At 40.8% G+C, this 16384-nt stretch overlaps 1 protein-coding gene across 2 annotated transcripts in view; it reads left to right on the top strand.

Annotated features, from left to right (window-relative positions):
- DCAF5 (DDB1 and CUL4 associated factor 5) overlaps positions 1–16384 on the top strand; it is a 98455-nt gene that overhangs the window by 66982 nt on the left and 15089 nt on the right. For both annotated transcript variants that reach the window (XM_030855342.3, XM_030855341.3), the window contains exon 7: positions 5895–5961. In XM_030855342.3, coding sequence (XP_030711202.1) covers positions 5895–5961 — 67 coding nt within the window. The remainder of the gene's footprint in view (positions 1–5894; positions 5962–16384) is intronic.

Raw genomic sequence — 16384 nt, 5'->3', positions numbered from 1 at the left:
TCATAAAAGGGGATTGCTTACGTCTCTGTCATTAACTCATAGCTGGGTTGGCAATGGCTTCCTGCTCAAAGATGTAGATGACAACAGGGAAATTCAGGATGCTTGGACTTGCATAACAGATCTCTTGGGAAGCTCCTAAATTTAAAAAAATTTTTTGAGAGATTGGTTCAAGATGGCAGAGCAGAAAGACGTGCTCTCACTCCCTCTTGTGAGAACAGCAGAATCACAACTAACTGTTGAATAGTCATCGACAGGAAGACACTGAAACTCACCAAAAAGGATACCCCACATCCAAGGACAAAGGAGAAGCCACAATGAGACGGTAGGAGGGGCACAATCACAATAAAATCAAATCCCATAACTGATGGGTGGGTGACTCACAAACTGGAGAACACTTATACAACAGAAGTCCACCCACTGGAGTGAAGGTTCTGAGCCCCACATCAGGCTTCCCAACCTGGGGATCCGGCAACAGGAGGAGGAATTCCTAGAGAATCAGACTTTGAAGGCTAGCGGGATTTGATTGCAGGACTTCGACAGGACTGGGAGAAACAGATACGCCACTCTTGGAGGGCACACACAAAGTAGTGTGCGCATCGGGATCCAGGGGAAGGAGCAGTGACCCCATAGGAGACTGAACCAGACCTACCTGCTAGTGTTGGAGGGTCTCCTGCAGAGGCAGTGTGTGGCTGTGTCTCACCGCGAGGACAGGGACACTGGCAGCAGAAGTTCTGGAAAGTACTCCTTGGTGTGAGCCCTCCCAGAGTCTGCCATTAGCCCCACCAAAGAGCCCGGGTAGGCTCCAGAGTTGGGTCACCTCAGGCCAAGCAACCAACAGGGAGGGAATCCAGACCCACCCATAAGCAGACAAGTGGATTAAAGTTTTACTGAGCTCTGCCAACCAGAGCAACAGCCAGCTCTACCCACCACCAGTCCCTCCCATCAGGAAACCTGCACAAGCCTCTTAGATAGCCTCATCCACCACAGGGCAGAGAGCAGAAGCAAGAAGAACTACAATCCTGCAGCCTGTGGAACAAAAACCACAATCACAGAAAGATAGAAAAGATGAAAAGGCAGAGGACTAGGTACCAGATGAAGGAACAAGATAAAACCCCAGAGAAACAACTAAATGAAGTGAAGATAGGCAACCTTCCAGAAAAAGAATTCAGAATAATGACAGTGACGATGATCCAGGACCTCAGAAAAAGAATGGAGGCAAAGATTGAGAAGATGCAAGAAATGTTTAACAAAGACCTAGAAGAATTAAAGAACAAACACCTAGAAGAATTAAAGAAAAAACAAACAGAGATGAACAATACAATAACTGAAATGAAAACAACACTAGAAGGAATCAGTAGCAGAATAACTGAGGCAGAAGACCAGATAAGTGACCTGGAAGACAGAATGGTGGAATTCACTGCTGCGAAACAGAATAAAGAAAAAAGAATGAAAAGAAATGAAGACAGCCTAAGAGACCTCTGGGACAACATTAAACGCAACAACATTCGCATTATAGGGGTCCCAGAAAGAAAAGAGAGAGAGAAAGGACCCGAGAAAATATTTGAAGAGATTATAGTCGAAAACTTCCCTAATATAGGAAAGGAAATAGCCACCTAAGTCCAGGAAGCTCAGAGAGTCCCAGGCAAGGTAAACCCAAGGAGAAACATGCCGAGACACATAGTAATCAAATTGGCAAAAATTAAAGACAAAGAAAAATTATTGAAAGCAACAAGGGGGCTTCCCTGGTGGCGCAGTGGTTGAGAGTCCGCCTGCCGAGTTCGTGCCCCGGTCTGGGAAGATCCCACATGCCGCAGAGCGGCTAGGCCCGTGAGCCATGGCCGCTGGGCCTGTGCATCCGGAGCCTGTGCTCCGCAACGGGAGAGGCCACAACAGTGAGAGGCCCACGTACCGCAAAAACAAAACAAAACAAAAAAAGCAACAAGGGAAAAACAGCAAATAACGTACAAGGGAACTCTCATAAGGTTAACAGCTGATTTCTCAGCAGAAACTCTACAAGCCAGAAGGGAGTGGCGTGACATATTTAAAATGGTGAAGGGGAAGAACCTACAACCAAGATTACTCTACCCGGCCAAGATCTCATTCAGATTCGACAGAGAAATCAAAAGCTTCACAGACAAGCAAAAGCTAAGAGAATCCAGCACCGCCAAAGCAGCTCTGCAACAAATGCTAGAGGAACTTCTCTAATTGGGAAACACAAGAGAAGAAAAGGACCTAAAAAACCAACCCATAACAATTAAGAAAACGGTAATAGGAACATAATATCGATAATTACCTTAAACGTGAATGGATTAAATGCTCCAACCAAAAGACACAGGCTCGCTGAATAGATACAAAAACAAGATCCATCTATATGCTGTACACAAGAGACCTGCCTCAGACCTAGGAACACATACAGACTGAAAGTGAGGAGATGGAAAAAGATATTCCATGCAAATGGAAATCAGAAGAAAGCTGGAGTAGCAATACTCACATCAGGTAAAACAGACTTTAAAATAAAGACTTCCTTGTTACAAGAGACAAGGAAGGACACTACATAATGATCAAGGGATCAATCCAAGAAGAAGATATAACAATTATAAATCTATATGCACCCAAGATAGGAGCACCTCAATACATAAGGCAACTGCTAACAGCTTTAAAAGAGGAAATCAACAATAACACAATAATAGTGGGGGACTTTAACACCTTACTTAAACCAATGGACAGATCGTGCAAACAGAAAATTAATAAGGAAACACAAGCGTTAAATGACACAGTAGACGAGATAGATTTAATTGATAGTTATAGCACATTCCATCCATAAACAGCAGATTACACTTCTTCTCAGCACACATGGAATATCCTCCAGGATAGATCACATCTTGGGTCACAAATCAAGCCTCAGTAAATTTAACAAAATTGAAATCATATCAAGCATCTGTTCTGACCACAATGCTATGAGATTAGAAATCAGTTACAGGGAAAAATAACGTAAAAAACACAAACACATGGAGGCTAAACAACACATTACTAAATAACCAAGAGATCACTGAAGAAATGAAAGAGGAAATAAAAAAATACCTAGAGACAAATGACAGTGAAAACAAGACGATCCAAAACCTATGGGATGCAGCAAAAGCAGTTCAAAGAGCGAAGTTTATAGCAAGACAAGCCTACCTCAAGAAACAAGAAAAGTCTCAAATAAACAATCTAACCTTACACCTAAAGGAACTAGAGAAAGAAGAACAATCTACAGATTCAATGCAATCCCTGTCAAATTACCAATGGCATTTTTTACAGAACTAGAACAAAAAATCTTAAAATTTGCATGGAGACACAAAAGACCCCGAATGGGCAAAGCAGTCTTGAGGGAAAACAACGGAGCTGGAGGAATCAGACTCCCTGACTTCGGACTATACTACAAAGCTACTGTAATCAAGACAATATGGTACTGGCACAAAAACAGAAATACAGATCAATGGAACAGGATAGAAAGCACAGAGATAAACCCACACACCTGTGGTCAACTAATCTATCACAGAGGAGGCAAGGACATACAATGGAGAAAAGACAGTCTCTTCAATAAGTGGTGCTGGGAAAACTGGACAGCTACATGTAAAAGAATGAAATTAGAACACTCCCTAACACCGTACACAAAAATAAACTCAAAATGGATTAGAGACCTAAATGTAAGACTGGACACTATAAAACTCTTAGAGGAAAACGTAGGATGAACACTCTTTGACATAAATCACAGCCAGATCTTTTTTTGATCCACCTCCTAGAGTAATGGAAATAAAAACAAAAATAAACAAATGGGACATAATGAAATTTAAAAGCTTTTGCACAGCGAAGGAGACTACAAACAAGACGAAAAGACTACCTTCAAAATGGGAGAAAATATTTGCAAAAGAATCAATGGACAAAAGGTTAATCTCCAAAATATATAAACAGCTCATGCAGCTCAATATTAAAAAAACAGACAACCCAATCGAAAAATGGGCAGAAGACAGACCTAAATAGACATTTCTCCAAAGAAGACATACAGATGACCAAGAAGCACATGAAAAGCTGCTCAACATCACTAATCATTAGAGAAATGCAAATCGAAACTACAATGAGGTATCACCTCACACCAGTTTGAATGGGCATCATCAGAAATGCTACAAACAACAAATGCTGGAGAGGGTGTGGAGAAAAGGGAGCTGTCTTCCACTGTTGGTGGGAATGTAAATTGTTACAGCAACTATGGAGAACATTATGGAGGGTCCTTAAAAAACTAAAAATAGAATTACCATATGACCCAGCAATCCCACTATTGGGCATATACCCAGAGAAACTGATAACTCAAAAAGACACATGCACCCCGGTGTTCATTGCAGCACTATTTACAGTAGCCAGGTCATGGAAGCAACCTAAATGCCTCTCGACAGAGGAATGGATAAAGAAGTTGTGGTATATATATACAGTGGAATATTACTCAGCCATAAAAAGGAAGGAGATTGGGTCATTTGTAGAGACGTGGATGGATCTAGGGACTGTCATACAGAGTGAAGTAAGGTAGAAAGAGTAAAACCAATATCATATATTAACACATATATGTGGAACCTAGAAAAATGATACAGTTGAATGGTTTGCAGGGCAGAAATTGAGACACAGATGTAGAGAACAAACGTATGGACACCAAGGGGGGAAAGTGGCGGGCTGGGGGGAGGGGCGTGGTGTGATGAATTGGGAGACTGGGAGTGACATATATACGCTAATATGTATAAAATGGGTAATAAGAACCTGCTGTATAAAAAAATAAAATTCAAAAAAATTTTTTTTGAAAAATTGTGGTAAAATATACATAACATGGAACTTACCACTAAAACCATTTTAAAATGTACAGCTTCGTGGCATTAAGTACATTCACATTGTTGTGTAACTATCACAACTGTCCATCTCCAGAACTTTTTCATCTTCCCAAAGTGAAACTCTGTACTCGTTGAAGAGTAGCTGCCCATTTCTCCCTTACCCCCAGTCCTTGGCAACTACCATTCTGCTTTCTGTCTCTATGAATTTGACTACTCTTGGTTCCTCATGTAAGTTGAATCATACAACGTTTGTCTTGTTGTATATGGCTTATTTCACTTGGCATAATGTCTTCAAGTTTTACCCATGTTGTAGCATGTGTCTGAATTTCGTTTTTAAGGCTAAATAATATTCCATTGTATGGATATATACCACATTTTGTTTATGTGTTCATCCATTGATGAACATTTAGTTTGTTTGGCTGTTGTGAGCCTTCTGCTCTGAACATTGGTGTACAGATATCTCTAGTCCCTGCTTTCAATTCTTTGACATATACCTAGGAGTAGAATTTCTGGGTTATATGGTAGTTCTATGTTTAACTTTTTGCAGAATCTCTATACTGTGTTCCACAGTGTGTGCACCATTATATAGTCCCACCAGCAATGCGCAGTGGGTACCAACTTCTCCACCTCCTCACCAACGCTTGTTTTCTGTTTGTTTGCTTTTGGTAATCGCCATCCTAATGGGTGTGACGTGGTACCTCATTGTGGTTTTCATTTTCATTGCCATAATGATCAGTGATGTTAAACATCTTTTCACATTATTGGCGATTTGTATATTTTCTTTGGAGAAATGTCTGTTCAAGTCCTTTGCCCATTTTTGCCCATTTTTAATTCAGGTTGTTTGGTTGTTGCCAAGTTTTAGCCAGTTAGCCTTTTGATTTGCAAATACTTTTAAGAGAGTGTTTGCTCTGTGGTGCCCTATGAATATATGTTCATTTATCTTGTTTATTTTTAAAAACCTTTTTCTGTATAGATAGATAGGTAGATAGATTATCAATCAATACATAAGTAATAAATAGATTTTTTTTGTCCCAACAGTATATCCTTTCAGGCTCTGATGACTTCAACCTGTACATGTGGAGAATTCCTGCAGATCCAGAAGCAGGTGAGTGTATCCCGAGTGTGAACCTGCTGCTAATGTTGGCTCTATTGACCTCCTGCGTGCTGTGCCCTGAAAGGGCAGATCTTTAGCAGTAGAGGAAGATATTTCTCTTTTAATACAAAAAATTTTTTGGAAAGTGACCAAAGTAAATTTTAAAATAAAAATTAGGAGCCAAATTTAGCTATAACCTTCATGCATACTCTTATCTGACATAATCATGCTCAGCTTTTTTTCCTCCTAAGAACTTTTCTTTAGACTTCATAGATCTCCTTTATGTCCATTTTCCTCTCTCCTGTTTCACACTTGGAGTATTATTACCTTGCTTTTTACATGCTTTTCCTTTATTATTCATGTGCACATTCCTGCTTATGACTCTACAAACAGTTGGTAGGGCCTCTGCCTTTCTTTTAGCCTCCCTGGTGATGTTAGGTAAAGGGAAACTTTCTTTGTTGATGGACAGATATACTCCCTGGAGTTTGGCTAACCCCAGACATGAGAGAAATTAGGAAGAAATATTTCTGCTTTTGCTCTAGATGTATTCTGAAAAAGAGCCTGCTACTTTCCATAAATTTGGACCTAGGCCATCTGAGCTTTCAGGCAGTGCGGACCATTCTTCATTCTTTTTTTTTTTTGGCGATACGTGGGCCTCTCACTGTTGTGGCCTCTCCCGTCGCGGAGCACAGGCTCCGGACGCGCAGGCTCAGTGGCCATGGCTCACAGGCCGAGCCGCTCCGCGGCATGTGGGATATTCCCGGACCAGGGCACAAACCTGTGTCCCCTGCATTGGCAGGCGGACTCTCAACCACTGCGCCACCAGGGAAGCCCTCTTCATTCTTGATAATAGTGTCCTCACGTGCTCAGATGAGTGTTACACTGGTTGCTTCCTACTGGTAGAAAAATGTCTATTTTTTGTTCTCAGGACAGCTCAGTACAGCCATCTGCTCCAGGTGATACATGGCATCAAACTGGAAAATGGCCATCAGGAAAGTAATAGAGGACTGTGCTGATTATATTACACAAGATGTGTCTACTGCTCAGAGTCTAGGAAAGTTGTTGGCTTGCCTATTGCTGAATTAACAATATTGTTACCAAACATCTGCCTTTCAAAACTTGTCGAGGCTTACTTTTGGAAACTATCCTGTTGCTGTGGTCTGGTTACTAAACAAGTTACAAAAGACCTTTTTCCCCTTCTGGAATTTGGAAAGCATGAGTGAAGCATCTTACCTTTGAAGCACTACCAGATGGGACAGCAACAGTCTATCTGAACAAAAAGTGATGTTCCAGCACTAGAGATAGTTCTGTATTAAGTCTCCCACCCCCGTAAGTCCTAGATTGATTAGCTGAGAAATAATCTATGGGCTTAATTGTATCTTTTACCTGATCTTGAAAAGCTTTTCATTATTAAGTCAGTGTGGCTTTTAAAACAGAAAGTGGATCATCCCCTCCCCCAGGACTGTCCTCTGGAATCTTTTTCATGTTTGTATTGAGAGAAGGGGAAAGAATTAGCAGTAGTATTGTAGATTTTTTCACCTCCTGCTGATTTCTATACTGACTTAGGGTACAGGCCACTGTTAGGCTGTCTTTATATGTAGATGGGTATGCAATCTCTGGGTTGGCAGGGACCCTCATAGCTGATTTAGGATTCCAGTATCAAAACTGCGAAATGGGTGCCTGGACCTTCCAAGGATTGTATAGGCACAGCTGGTTTAAAGGAATCCATTTCTAGATTCTCAAATTCCATGTGTATTGTCCTTTCCCACCCCCCCTTTCCCCTTTGTCCTTCCCCCACTTTACAGAAAAACAAACAAACAAGCAGACAAACAAAAAACACCAGAAAATTGGAAGTACTCCAGAAATTTCTGGCCACTTGAACCTTGGCATGGTGCATTGCCCTAAGGTGTAAAAACCTCTAAGATGCCAAAAAAGCTGAAGTATCCTTTAATCATAGGGCTGTAACCCAACCCTCCACCATCTTCTACCTTATCTTCTTATGCACTTACAATAAATTGCTCCTTTTTATAATAATTGGTTTTTATAAAACATTAAAAGTATATCTGTTTTGATCAATTGTGTTCCAGTAAGTATTGTAATGGTAACTCAAATCCAATACAGAAATGTTAACACTTAGAGCCTTACAGTCACAGTAAATAAAGAAAATTTTAAGTTTGTAATTATATTTTTATTGGTGAAACTATGATAGATTTTCATTAAAATATATTAGGTTGAAATTTGGGGGGAGGTAGATAAAGTAGAAATATTATTTCAAGGAGGAAAAGGGAATGATATAAAATTTCTATTAAAAAATAAATTGTTAGACGTCAGATTCCACATAGGATGCAGTAGGTAGCTCCTATTGCAATAAGTACAAAAATCAAATTACAAAAGCCATATTTTTAAAGATGTCAGAGAGCTGTGGTTACAAAGTCTGTGAGGAGAACTGAAGTTCAGAAGAAGGAAGAGCCCCTCCTAACTGAGCAGAAGGTGCTGGCCATGTTCTTTCCTGAGGGCATCTATGCACAGGCTGTAGTTTGGGCTGCCATGGACAGACTCTACCAGGGTCAAAAGAAATCAGAGTTTTCGATGGCCACATGTGTTGATAGGATAGACTGGATTCTAGAGGAACCCCAAACACATGACCAGTCTTCCCTATAGGACATTTGCTGGGTGCTGGGGTTGCCCTGGGAGCTAGGGGGCTAGGCTGGAAAGCAGAATGAAATGCCCACAGTATACAGTGCTTAGGAGACAAAGTTCCCCTAGTGGGAAGGTCCTGCTCCACAGGGCATTTTGAACCTACTTGGGAAAGGATGATAAAGAGGTAAGATTAAAACCTCCAAAGAACAGAATGTTCAGAGCAGAGAACAGAGGTTTGACAGGCTCTCCATCAAAAGTCCAAAAGGACTACACTTGAGGATGGAGCTGGGCCAGAAAGGCCGAGTGTAATATCCTACAATCTCCTGGTACGTAAGTAGGACACGAACTTCCATTAGTGGAAGAGATCTGCAACAAGCACGCCACAGGTCTTGCCTTTGAGACATTTGAAACCAGAAGTAGACTTGGGACTTCCCTGGTGGTCCAGTGGTTGAGAATCTGCCTTCCAATGCAGGGGACGCGGGTTCAGTCCCTGGTCAGGGAACTAAGATCCCACTTGCCGTGGGGCAACTAAGCCCACACGCCACAATTAAAGAGCCACCGTGCCACAACTAGAGAGAAGCCCTCGCGCCACAACGAAAGATCCTGCATGCCACAACGAAGATCGCACGTGCCACAGCTAAGAACAGATGCAGCCAAATAAGTATTTTTAAAAAAAGAAGAAGTAGACTTATTCAACCCAGTGCTGACCTGGTTCCTTCTGATTGGATTGAGGGTGATCAGCCCCTTCTTTTCTCAAGAGTGGAATGGGTAAATGCATATGGAGGAAACAGCTTTCATCTCTCTATTAGTTTGCTAGGGCTGCCATAACAAAATCCCACAGACTGTAAACATCAGAACCATATTTTCTCACAGTTCTGGAGGCTAGATGTTCAAGATCAAGGTTCTGAGAAGTTCGATTTCTCCTGAGGCCTCTCTCCTTTGGCTTGCAGATGACTGCCTCCTCATTGTGTTCTCACATGGCCTTTTCTCTGTGTACATACATCGCTGGTGTCCCTTCCTCTTCTTATGAGGACGTCAATCTTATTGGATTAGAATCCTTCCCTTATGACTTTGTTTAACCTTAATTATCTCCTTACAGCCCCTCTCTCCAAATAGTCACATTGGGAGTTGGGGCTTCAACATACGAATTTGCAAGAGACACAGTTCAGTCCATAGCAGTCTCCATGGTTCTTTATCCTCAATGTCCAGCATACAATAAAAAAATTATGAGACATGAAAATGTGGTCAGTAATCAAAAGAAGCCAACCCACAATATAATCTACATATTGAAGTCAAACACTCAGGAACTTGAAATACTGTAAATGTGATAAAGAAAATAGAAATGATGGATGGACAAAATGGATAAAAAGATGGAGAATTTCAACAGAGAATTGGAATCTACCTAGAAAAAAAAATCATGTAGAACTGAAAAATATGTCTAAAACTAAGAATTTTTTGGATTTGTTTAACCTTGAGAGGACAGGCTTGGTGAATAGAAGACAGGTCAATAAAAGACATTCAAACTGAAGGACAATAAGAATGGAGAATGGAAAAAGCAAAGCAGAGAGTGTAAGAGACAAGTGGGACACAGGTGATCTAACATATGAAATTGGAATCCCAGAAGGATAAAAGAGAGAAAGTGAAGCAGAGCAATATATGAAGAGATAATGACTGAAAGTTTCCAGAACAAATGAAATATGCCAATTCTCAGATTCAAGAAACTCAGTAACCAGAAGCGGAATAAATAAATACAACACACCTAGGCATATCATGTCAGACTGTTGAAAATGAAAGATAATGAGAAAAAGCCCAAAAGCAGTCTGAGAAAATGGACAAATTACCTGTAAATAAGCAACAATAAGATTGATGGTCAAATTATGGAAGCCAGAATATAGTAGAATGATATCCCTAAAGTGCTTAAAGAATTAAAACCTGCCAACCTAGAATTCTAGGGAACCTAGAATCCAGGGAAAATATCTTTCAAAATTATAGGTAAAATAGAAGACATTTTAGAAAAAAGAAATTATAGAATTTTAATATAATCACTTAGCAGGCCTCAGTGAATTAATGCCTCTAAACATTGAGCATCTACAGCTGTTCACATCACAAAAAGAAAGACAACTAGACATTAAGAGTCTCCTGATGAAGAAACACAATGGTGCCTAAGGTCTTGCAAAATAAAATAACCCTGAATCTAATCAGACCTCAGGATCCAGCTTTCAATTTGCAGGTAGCACAGAGGACAGAGGAGTGTTCTGTACTACGTTGTGAGGATATAGGTCAAATGATCTGTGTTCTTCAACAAGTATTTACATTTTGGTGAGAAAAGGAAGGATGGACAGGAGAAAATCTATTGTATAAGAAACCCAAAAGATATATTAGAACAAAAAACAGGCAAAACTAAAGTATTTAGAAGGGAATTCCCTGGCAGTCCAGTGGTTAGGACTCTGAGTTTTCACTGCCGAAGGCCCAGGTTCGATCCCTGGTCGGGGAACTAAGATCCCACAAGCTGCACGGTGTGACCCAAGAATAAATAAATAAATAAAGTATTTAGGAATGCATACTTGGATGAATAAAATTATTTTAAAAAGCAGGGAAGCAATTAATGTACAAGTCAGGATAATGATTTCTTTAGGGGAGGGAAGGGGTTGTAATAGGAATGAAGCATATAGAGGCCTCTGAATGGCCAGGAAAAATTCCATTTCTTGAGACCTGGGTGTTGGTTATACAGGTGTTCACGTTAAAAAACTTCATTAAGCTATACTTTTTTTTTTTTTTTTTTTGCGGTACGCGGGCCTCTCACTGCCATGGCCTCTCCCGCCGCGGAGCACAGGCTCCAGACGTGCAGGCCCAGCGGCCATGGCCCACGGGCCCAGCCGCTCCGCAGCATGCGGGACCCTCCCGGACTGGGGCACGAACCCGCATCCCCCGCATCATCAGGCGGACTCCCAACCACTGCACCACCAGGGAAGCCCCTAAACTATACTTTTTATGCTGTTTTCTGTATCCTTTTTATACTCCTTAATGAAAAAAGAAAAAAAAATCAGTGAATAAACATTGGACAAAGAATAGATCACAAAAGAAATAAAATTTTCTTAAATGAATAAAAATGAAAACATGATATCCCAGCAGAAGCATTCACATTCTGCATGTATTTAGTCCAGATCAGTGGTCTGTAGAATTTTCTGTTCGCATACATATCCCCACAATAATTTTTTTTTGAGTTATAACTTACATATATTAAAGTACACTTTTATTTAGGAATAACTTAAACCCTCTGCTAGGTTGCCCCCCATGATAGGGTGCTTGTTGCCCCAGGGCAACTCCAGTGATTAGAAAGTTCTTACATGTAGGCTCTCTATTTTTAAATGTTGGCAATTCATAGTTTTTAAAAACATTTAGAAAGGTTCAGCAAGCCAAACATAACATAAAAGGGCTAAATGTGGCCTTGAGTTCTAGCTTTGAATGCTTAGATAACGAAAAATCTGTCAGGAAATTCCTCATCTAATCTACTGCCATTTTGACTTAAACAAATCTGGAAAAGGCTGTGCTCGCTCTCTCTGTTCATGCCAGTTGAAAGTAAGATACTGAGGCAGGCTGTGGGAGGAAGCTGGCTTCTTGTTATATGCCTTAATGGCATAATCAGATGACACGCAATCTGCATTTATTGAATACCTGCTGTGTGCTTCTCAGTGTGAGCCACAAGCAAGAGCATCTTTTTCTTCTCCATTCTCCTGTTCAGAAAGACTGACAGTCACTGGAGACATTTTTTTGCTACACAAACTCTAAAGAGATGAAGTTTATTAATTATATAAACAACACAGAATTAGGCAGTTGGCTAAGTAATTCACATAGGGCTTCCTCAATCATTTCAAGATGTAAGAACTAATACCCACTGTAAAACTTCCTACCTGGAGGATTAGGCTCAATTTTTTTAGTTGATGTCAAATAATTACTCATTTCTCAAAATCTCTTTAAAAATCAGAGGAAGGAACTGGGGATTTTGCTGTAGCAAAGAAAAAGCCCATCAGAATATATTTTACACCTACGAAGTACGTAGGAAGAGCATCTGTTTCTATGTGATAATTCCGAAGATAAAATAAACAGGCTGGCCGTTATCTATAGAGCCAGTATGGTGTATGGGAAGGAGCGTTAGGCTTAAGATCATACCTGGATTCAAGTCTGCAGTACTTCCAGTAACCAAATGATTGAGTGATTCTAGGCAGGTTATATAACAGCAGTTGTCTGAGTCTCAGTTTCTTCTGTAAAATTGCTACCTCCACCCCCCGCCCTACCACCTCATATCGTGGATGACTTAACAGCCTTGGAGGCTTTCTGAAAACTAGGTGCTTTCAAATGTAAGACATTGTTACTGCTGTGTGTAAGATCAATGCCCATAGATCCATAATTTCCAGAGCATTGCTGCCTAGTAACCTAGGTAATAGACGTAATGGGTTTACATTTGGTAGATGTTGGTGTCTTTGGAAAATATTCATACGGCCTTCTCCTTCCCTTTTCCCTAATTCTTGTTGGAAAGGACTTTAGAGTTTTCACTGATAGAATTGCTTCCCCTGAGATATGCCTCTACACTAAGACCTTACTATTTATGGAAAGAAGCATAATGTAATAGAGTTGGTAGGCCTGGGTTTAAATTCCTGATGCATTTGTCTCTTAGTTGGAGGCTTTGGAAAAATTGTTTAATCTTGCCAAACTTTCTTCATCTGTAAAATAAGAATATTAACAATGCAAACAATAACAACAGTAGTAATAATATCTGCTTTCTTAGGGATATTGTGAGGGTGCTCAGTAGCTACTAAATGTTGCTATTCCTCATTTTAAAAGCTTTCTCCCTTTTAACTTTCCTCTGAAAAACTCCTTGGAGACCAAGCCATGGTGCTCATCTGGTGCCCTCCTGAATGGTCAGTTGAGTTTTTCTTGCATGAAGGCTGCTCTTGACTCATCAGTAGTTTAAGAGGGGGGAAGTTATACGACAGTTTTTTCCCTGAATAGAGGGGAAAACATGCAGCTTCACTGCCAGGTCACTGCAGCCATCCCCCACTGACAGTAGGCTGTTGAAGTCGGCTGGAAACAGCTGTAAATGTATTTCCATGGGCCTGCATACGTGTGCCTGCTCTGTCTCTCCTCCTTTTTCTAGACATGCATTTACTCTCAGTGAGTTAGGCCTGGGCATCTGCTTTTTCCTCCCATGTAATAGGAAGAACAGCTGTTTTTAATTGGCCACAAGTAGTTGGTTGCAAACACATGTGAACTACAGATGAAAGAAGAACTTAGTGTAATTGACTTTTTTTGTACAATTAAGCATTGCTGTCTGTGGAGCTCTTTGAGCTTTACTGACAGCACTGGCTGTCCCATCTGGCTTTTCTTAACTCTTAAGTGGTTACAGGATCCCCAGGAGGCAGCCACTGCTCTCTCTGTATTGTCAGTACCCTGATTGTATTTCTCTTTATGGTTTGAAACTTGGAGCCCTGGGAGTGTTCACTAGGGCCTTTTGGAATTACTAAGAGGTTGTTTGGACAACTCTTTTAGATATGTGAGGAAAAGAAAGAGTCCCTTGCCCCTCATGGCTCCTCATTAACTCTACCAGTGGAGTCAGGAATGAAATAGATTAATTGCCTGGACAGGTACTTACCAAACCTCCTTTTGGTAGATAACAGCTTTAGCCTTCTGCTTCAAGCCTTGTTCCAGAGGAAATAATGAGATTTACTTTAATTTGTTCATTTACTGAGTATCCTTAGATAAAACATTATGCAAATCCTATGGGTGATTGAAAAATGAATACTTTCTTGCCTTCCAAGAACTTCCAATCTAAGAGGGATGAGAAAAGGGTATGTGTGTATGTGCACACTGAATTTAAAAATGGATTCCAAAGCCTATAAAAAAAGATAATTAAGGAGGGCTTGAAGAGATTCGGGGGATCAGTGAAGTTTTCATGGAATTAGCATTTCAGAGGACTGTGAAGGATAGGTAGGATCTTAGCTACTTTATTTCTCTGCTCTTAACTATAGTCAAAACACAATAAAAGAAACACACAAAATTGACAGCAGGAAGATGGAGAAAGACACTTGGGTAATCCGCATGTTGGATGGTGAAGCCCACTAATGGAGATTGGGTTCTTTCCTGCATGCTTATATTCCACAGTCTAATACACTCACACCTTTTCATTCATTCATCAGATACTTGTTGAAAATTTACCATGTACTAGGTAGAGACTGTTCTAGAGGCTTAGGATACAGCAGAACAAAAGAGCCCTGCCATCATGGAGTTTACATTCTAGCAGGGGAAACAGACAATTAACAATAGATACAGTAAATTATATAGTATGTTTAAAAGGTTAGAAGTGCTTTGGAAAAAGAAAAAATAGAGCAGAATAAGGGGGATAGGAAGTGGTATGGGAACAGAGTCAGGGAAATGTAATTTTAGATAGGATATTCAGTATAGTCCTCACTGAGAAGGTCACATTGAACAAAACCTCAAATTGGTGAGAGAGCCTTGCAGAAATCTGGGATAAGTGCATTTCAGGTAGAACCAGTATGAAGGTTTTGAAGTGAGAATGTGCCTGAGGGGAGAATAGTAGGGCTTAGTCATAGAGATAAATGGGGTATAGGGGTGTCCAATCATGTAGGCTTTTATTGTGAGTGACGTGGGGAGCCATTAGAGAATTTTGAGCAGAGGATTGACATGATCTGACTTATTTTAACAGCATCACTCTGACTACTGAGTTGAGGGTAGATAGTGGGAGTGGGGCTGCCAAGGGTAGAAATGAGGAGAACTAGTAGGATTCTCTCACACAGGTGAGCTGTGGTGATGGCTTGAACCAAGGTAATAGGGGTTGAAGTCTAGATATATTTTGAAAGTAAAGCCAAAAAAGGGGGAGGGGGTACTTCCCTGGTGGTCCAGTGGCTAAGACTCCACACTCCCAATGCAAGGGGCCCGGGTTCGATCCCTGATCGGGGAACTAGATGCCACATGCATGCCGCAACTAAGAAGCCCGCATGCCGCAGCAAAGTTCCCACGTGCCGCAGCTAAAACCTGTCACAGCCTAAATAAATAAATATGTTTTTTTTAAAGTAAAGCTATCAGGATTTCCTAATAGATTAGATTGGGGGAGAAAGGGAGAGCAGGTAGAGTTTAATATCTCTCTTAAACAACCAGGTAGAGTTGTTGAATAAACACTTTGGATGTTAGAGGTATGGAGGTCTGGAGTTCAAGAAAGACCTGGACTAGAGATAAAAATTTTTCTGATATCATATAGGTAGTATCTAAAGCCACAGACTGGATGAGAACACCAGTGACTGAGATCAGCAGTGAGTGAAGTATAGGTAGTTTAAGAGAAGAGGACCAAAAACTGAGCGCTAAGGCATTCTCATGTTAAGAAGGCAGGGAGGGGACTTCCCTGGTGGTCCAGTGGTTGAGACTCTGCACTTCCACTGCAGGGGACATGGGTTCGATCCCTGGTCGGGGAACTAAGATCCTGCATGCTGCGCTGAGTAGCCCCCCAAAAAAAAGCCAGGGAGAAGAGCCAAAAAGGGAAATCAACAAGGAGTCACCAGTGAGGTAGCAGGAAAACCAAAAGAGGGTGATCCTAGGAGGGCAGTGAAAAAAGTGTGCCAAAGGGGAGGCAATTCTGTTGAATCTTGCTAATAAGTCAAATAAGACGAGTTAGGATGGGAACTGAATTAACCATTGGATTCTTTGGTGAATATCACCAAGCCCAAGTCTTATTGCTTAGGGAAGGACTAGGTAATTACAGAGATTTGAAGTCCATTGCATCATG

Source organism: Globicephala melas, chromosome 2 (assembly GCF_963455315.2).
Source record: "Globicephala melas chromosome 2, mGloMel1.2, whole genome shotgun sequence".
NCBI lineage: Eukaryota > Metazoa > Chordata > Mammalia > Artiodactyla > Delphinidae > Globicephala > Globicephala melas.
Note: the sequence above shows the minus strand (reverse complement) of the source record. Positions and strands in the feature narration are given on the sequence as shown.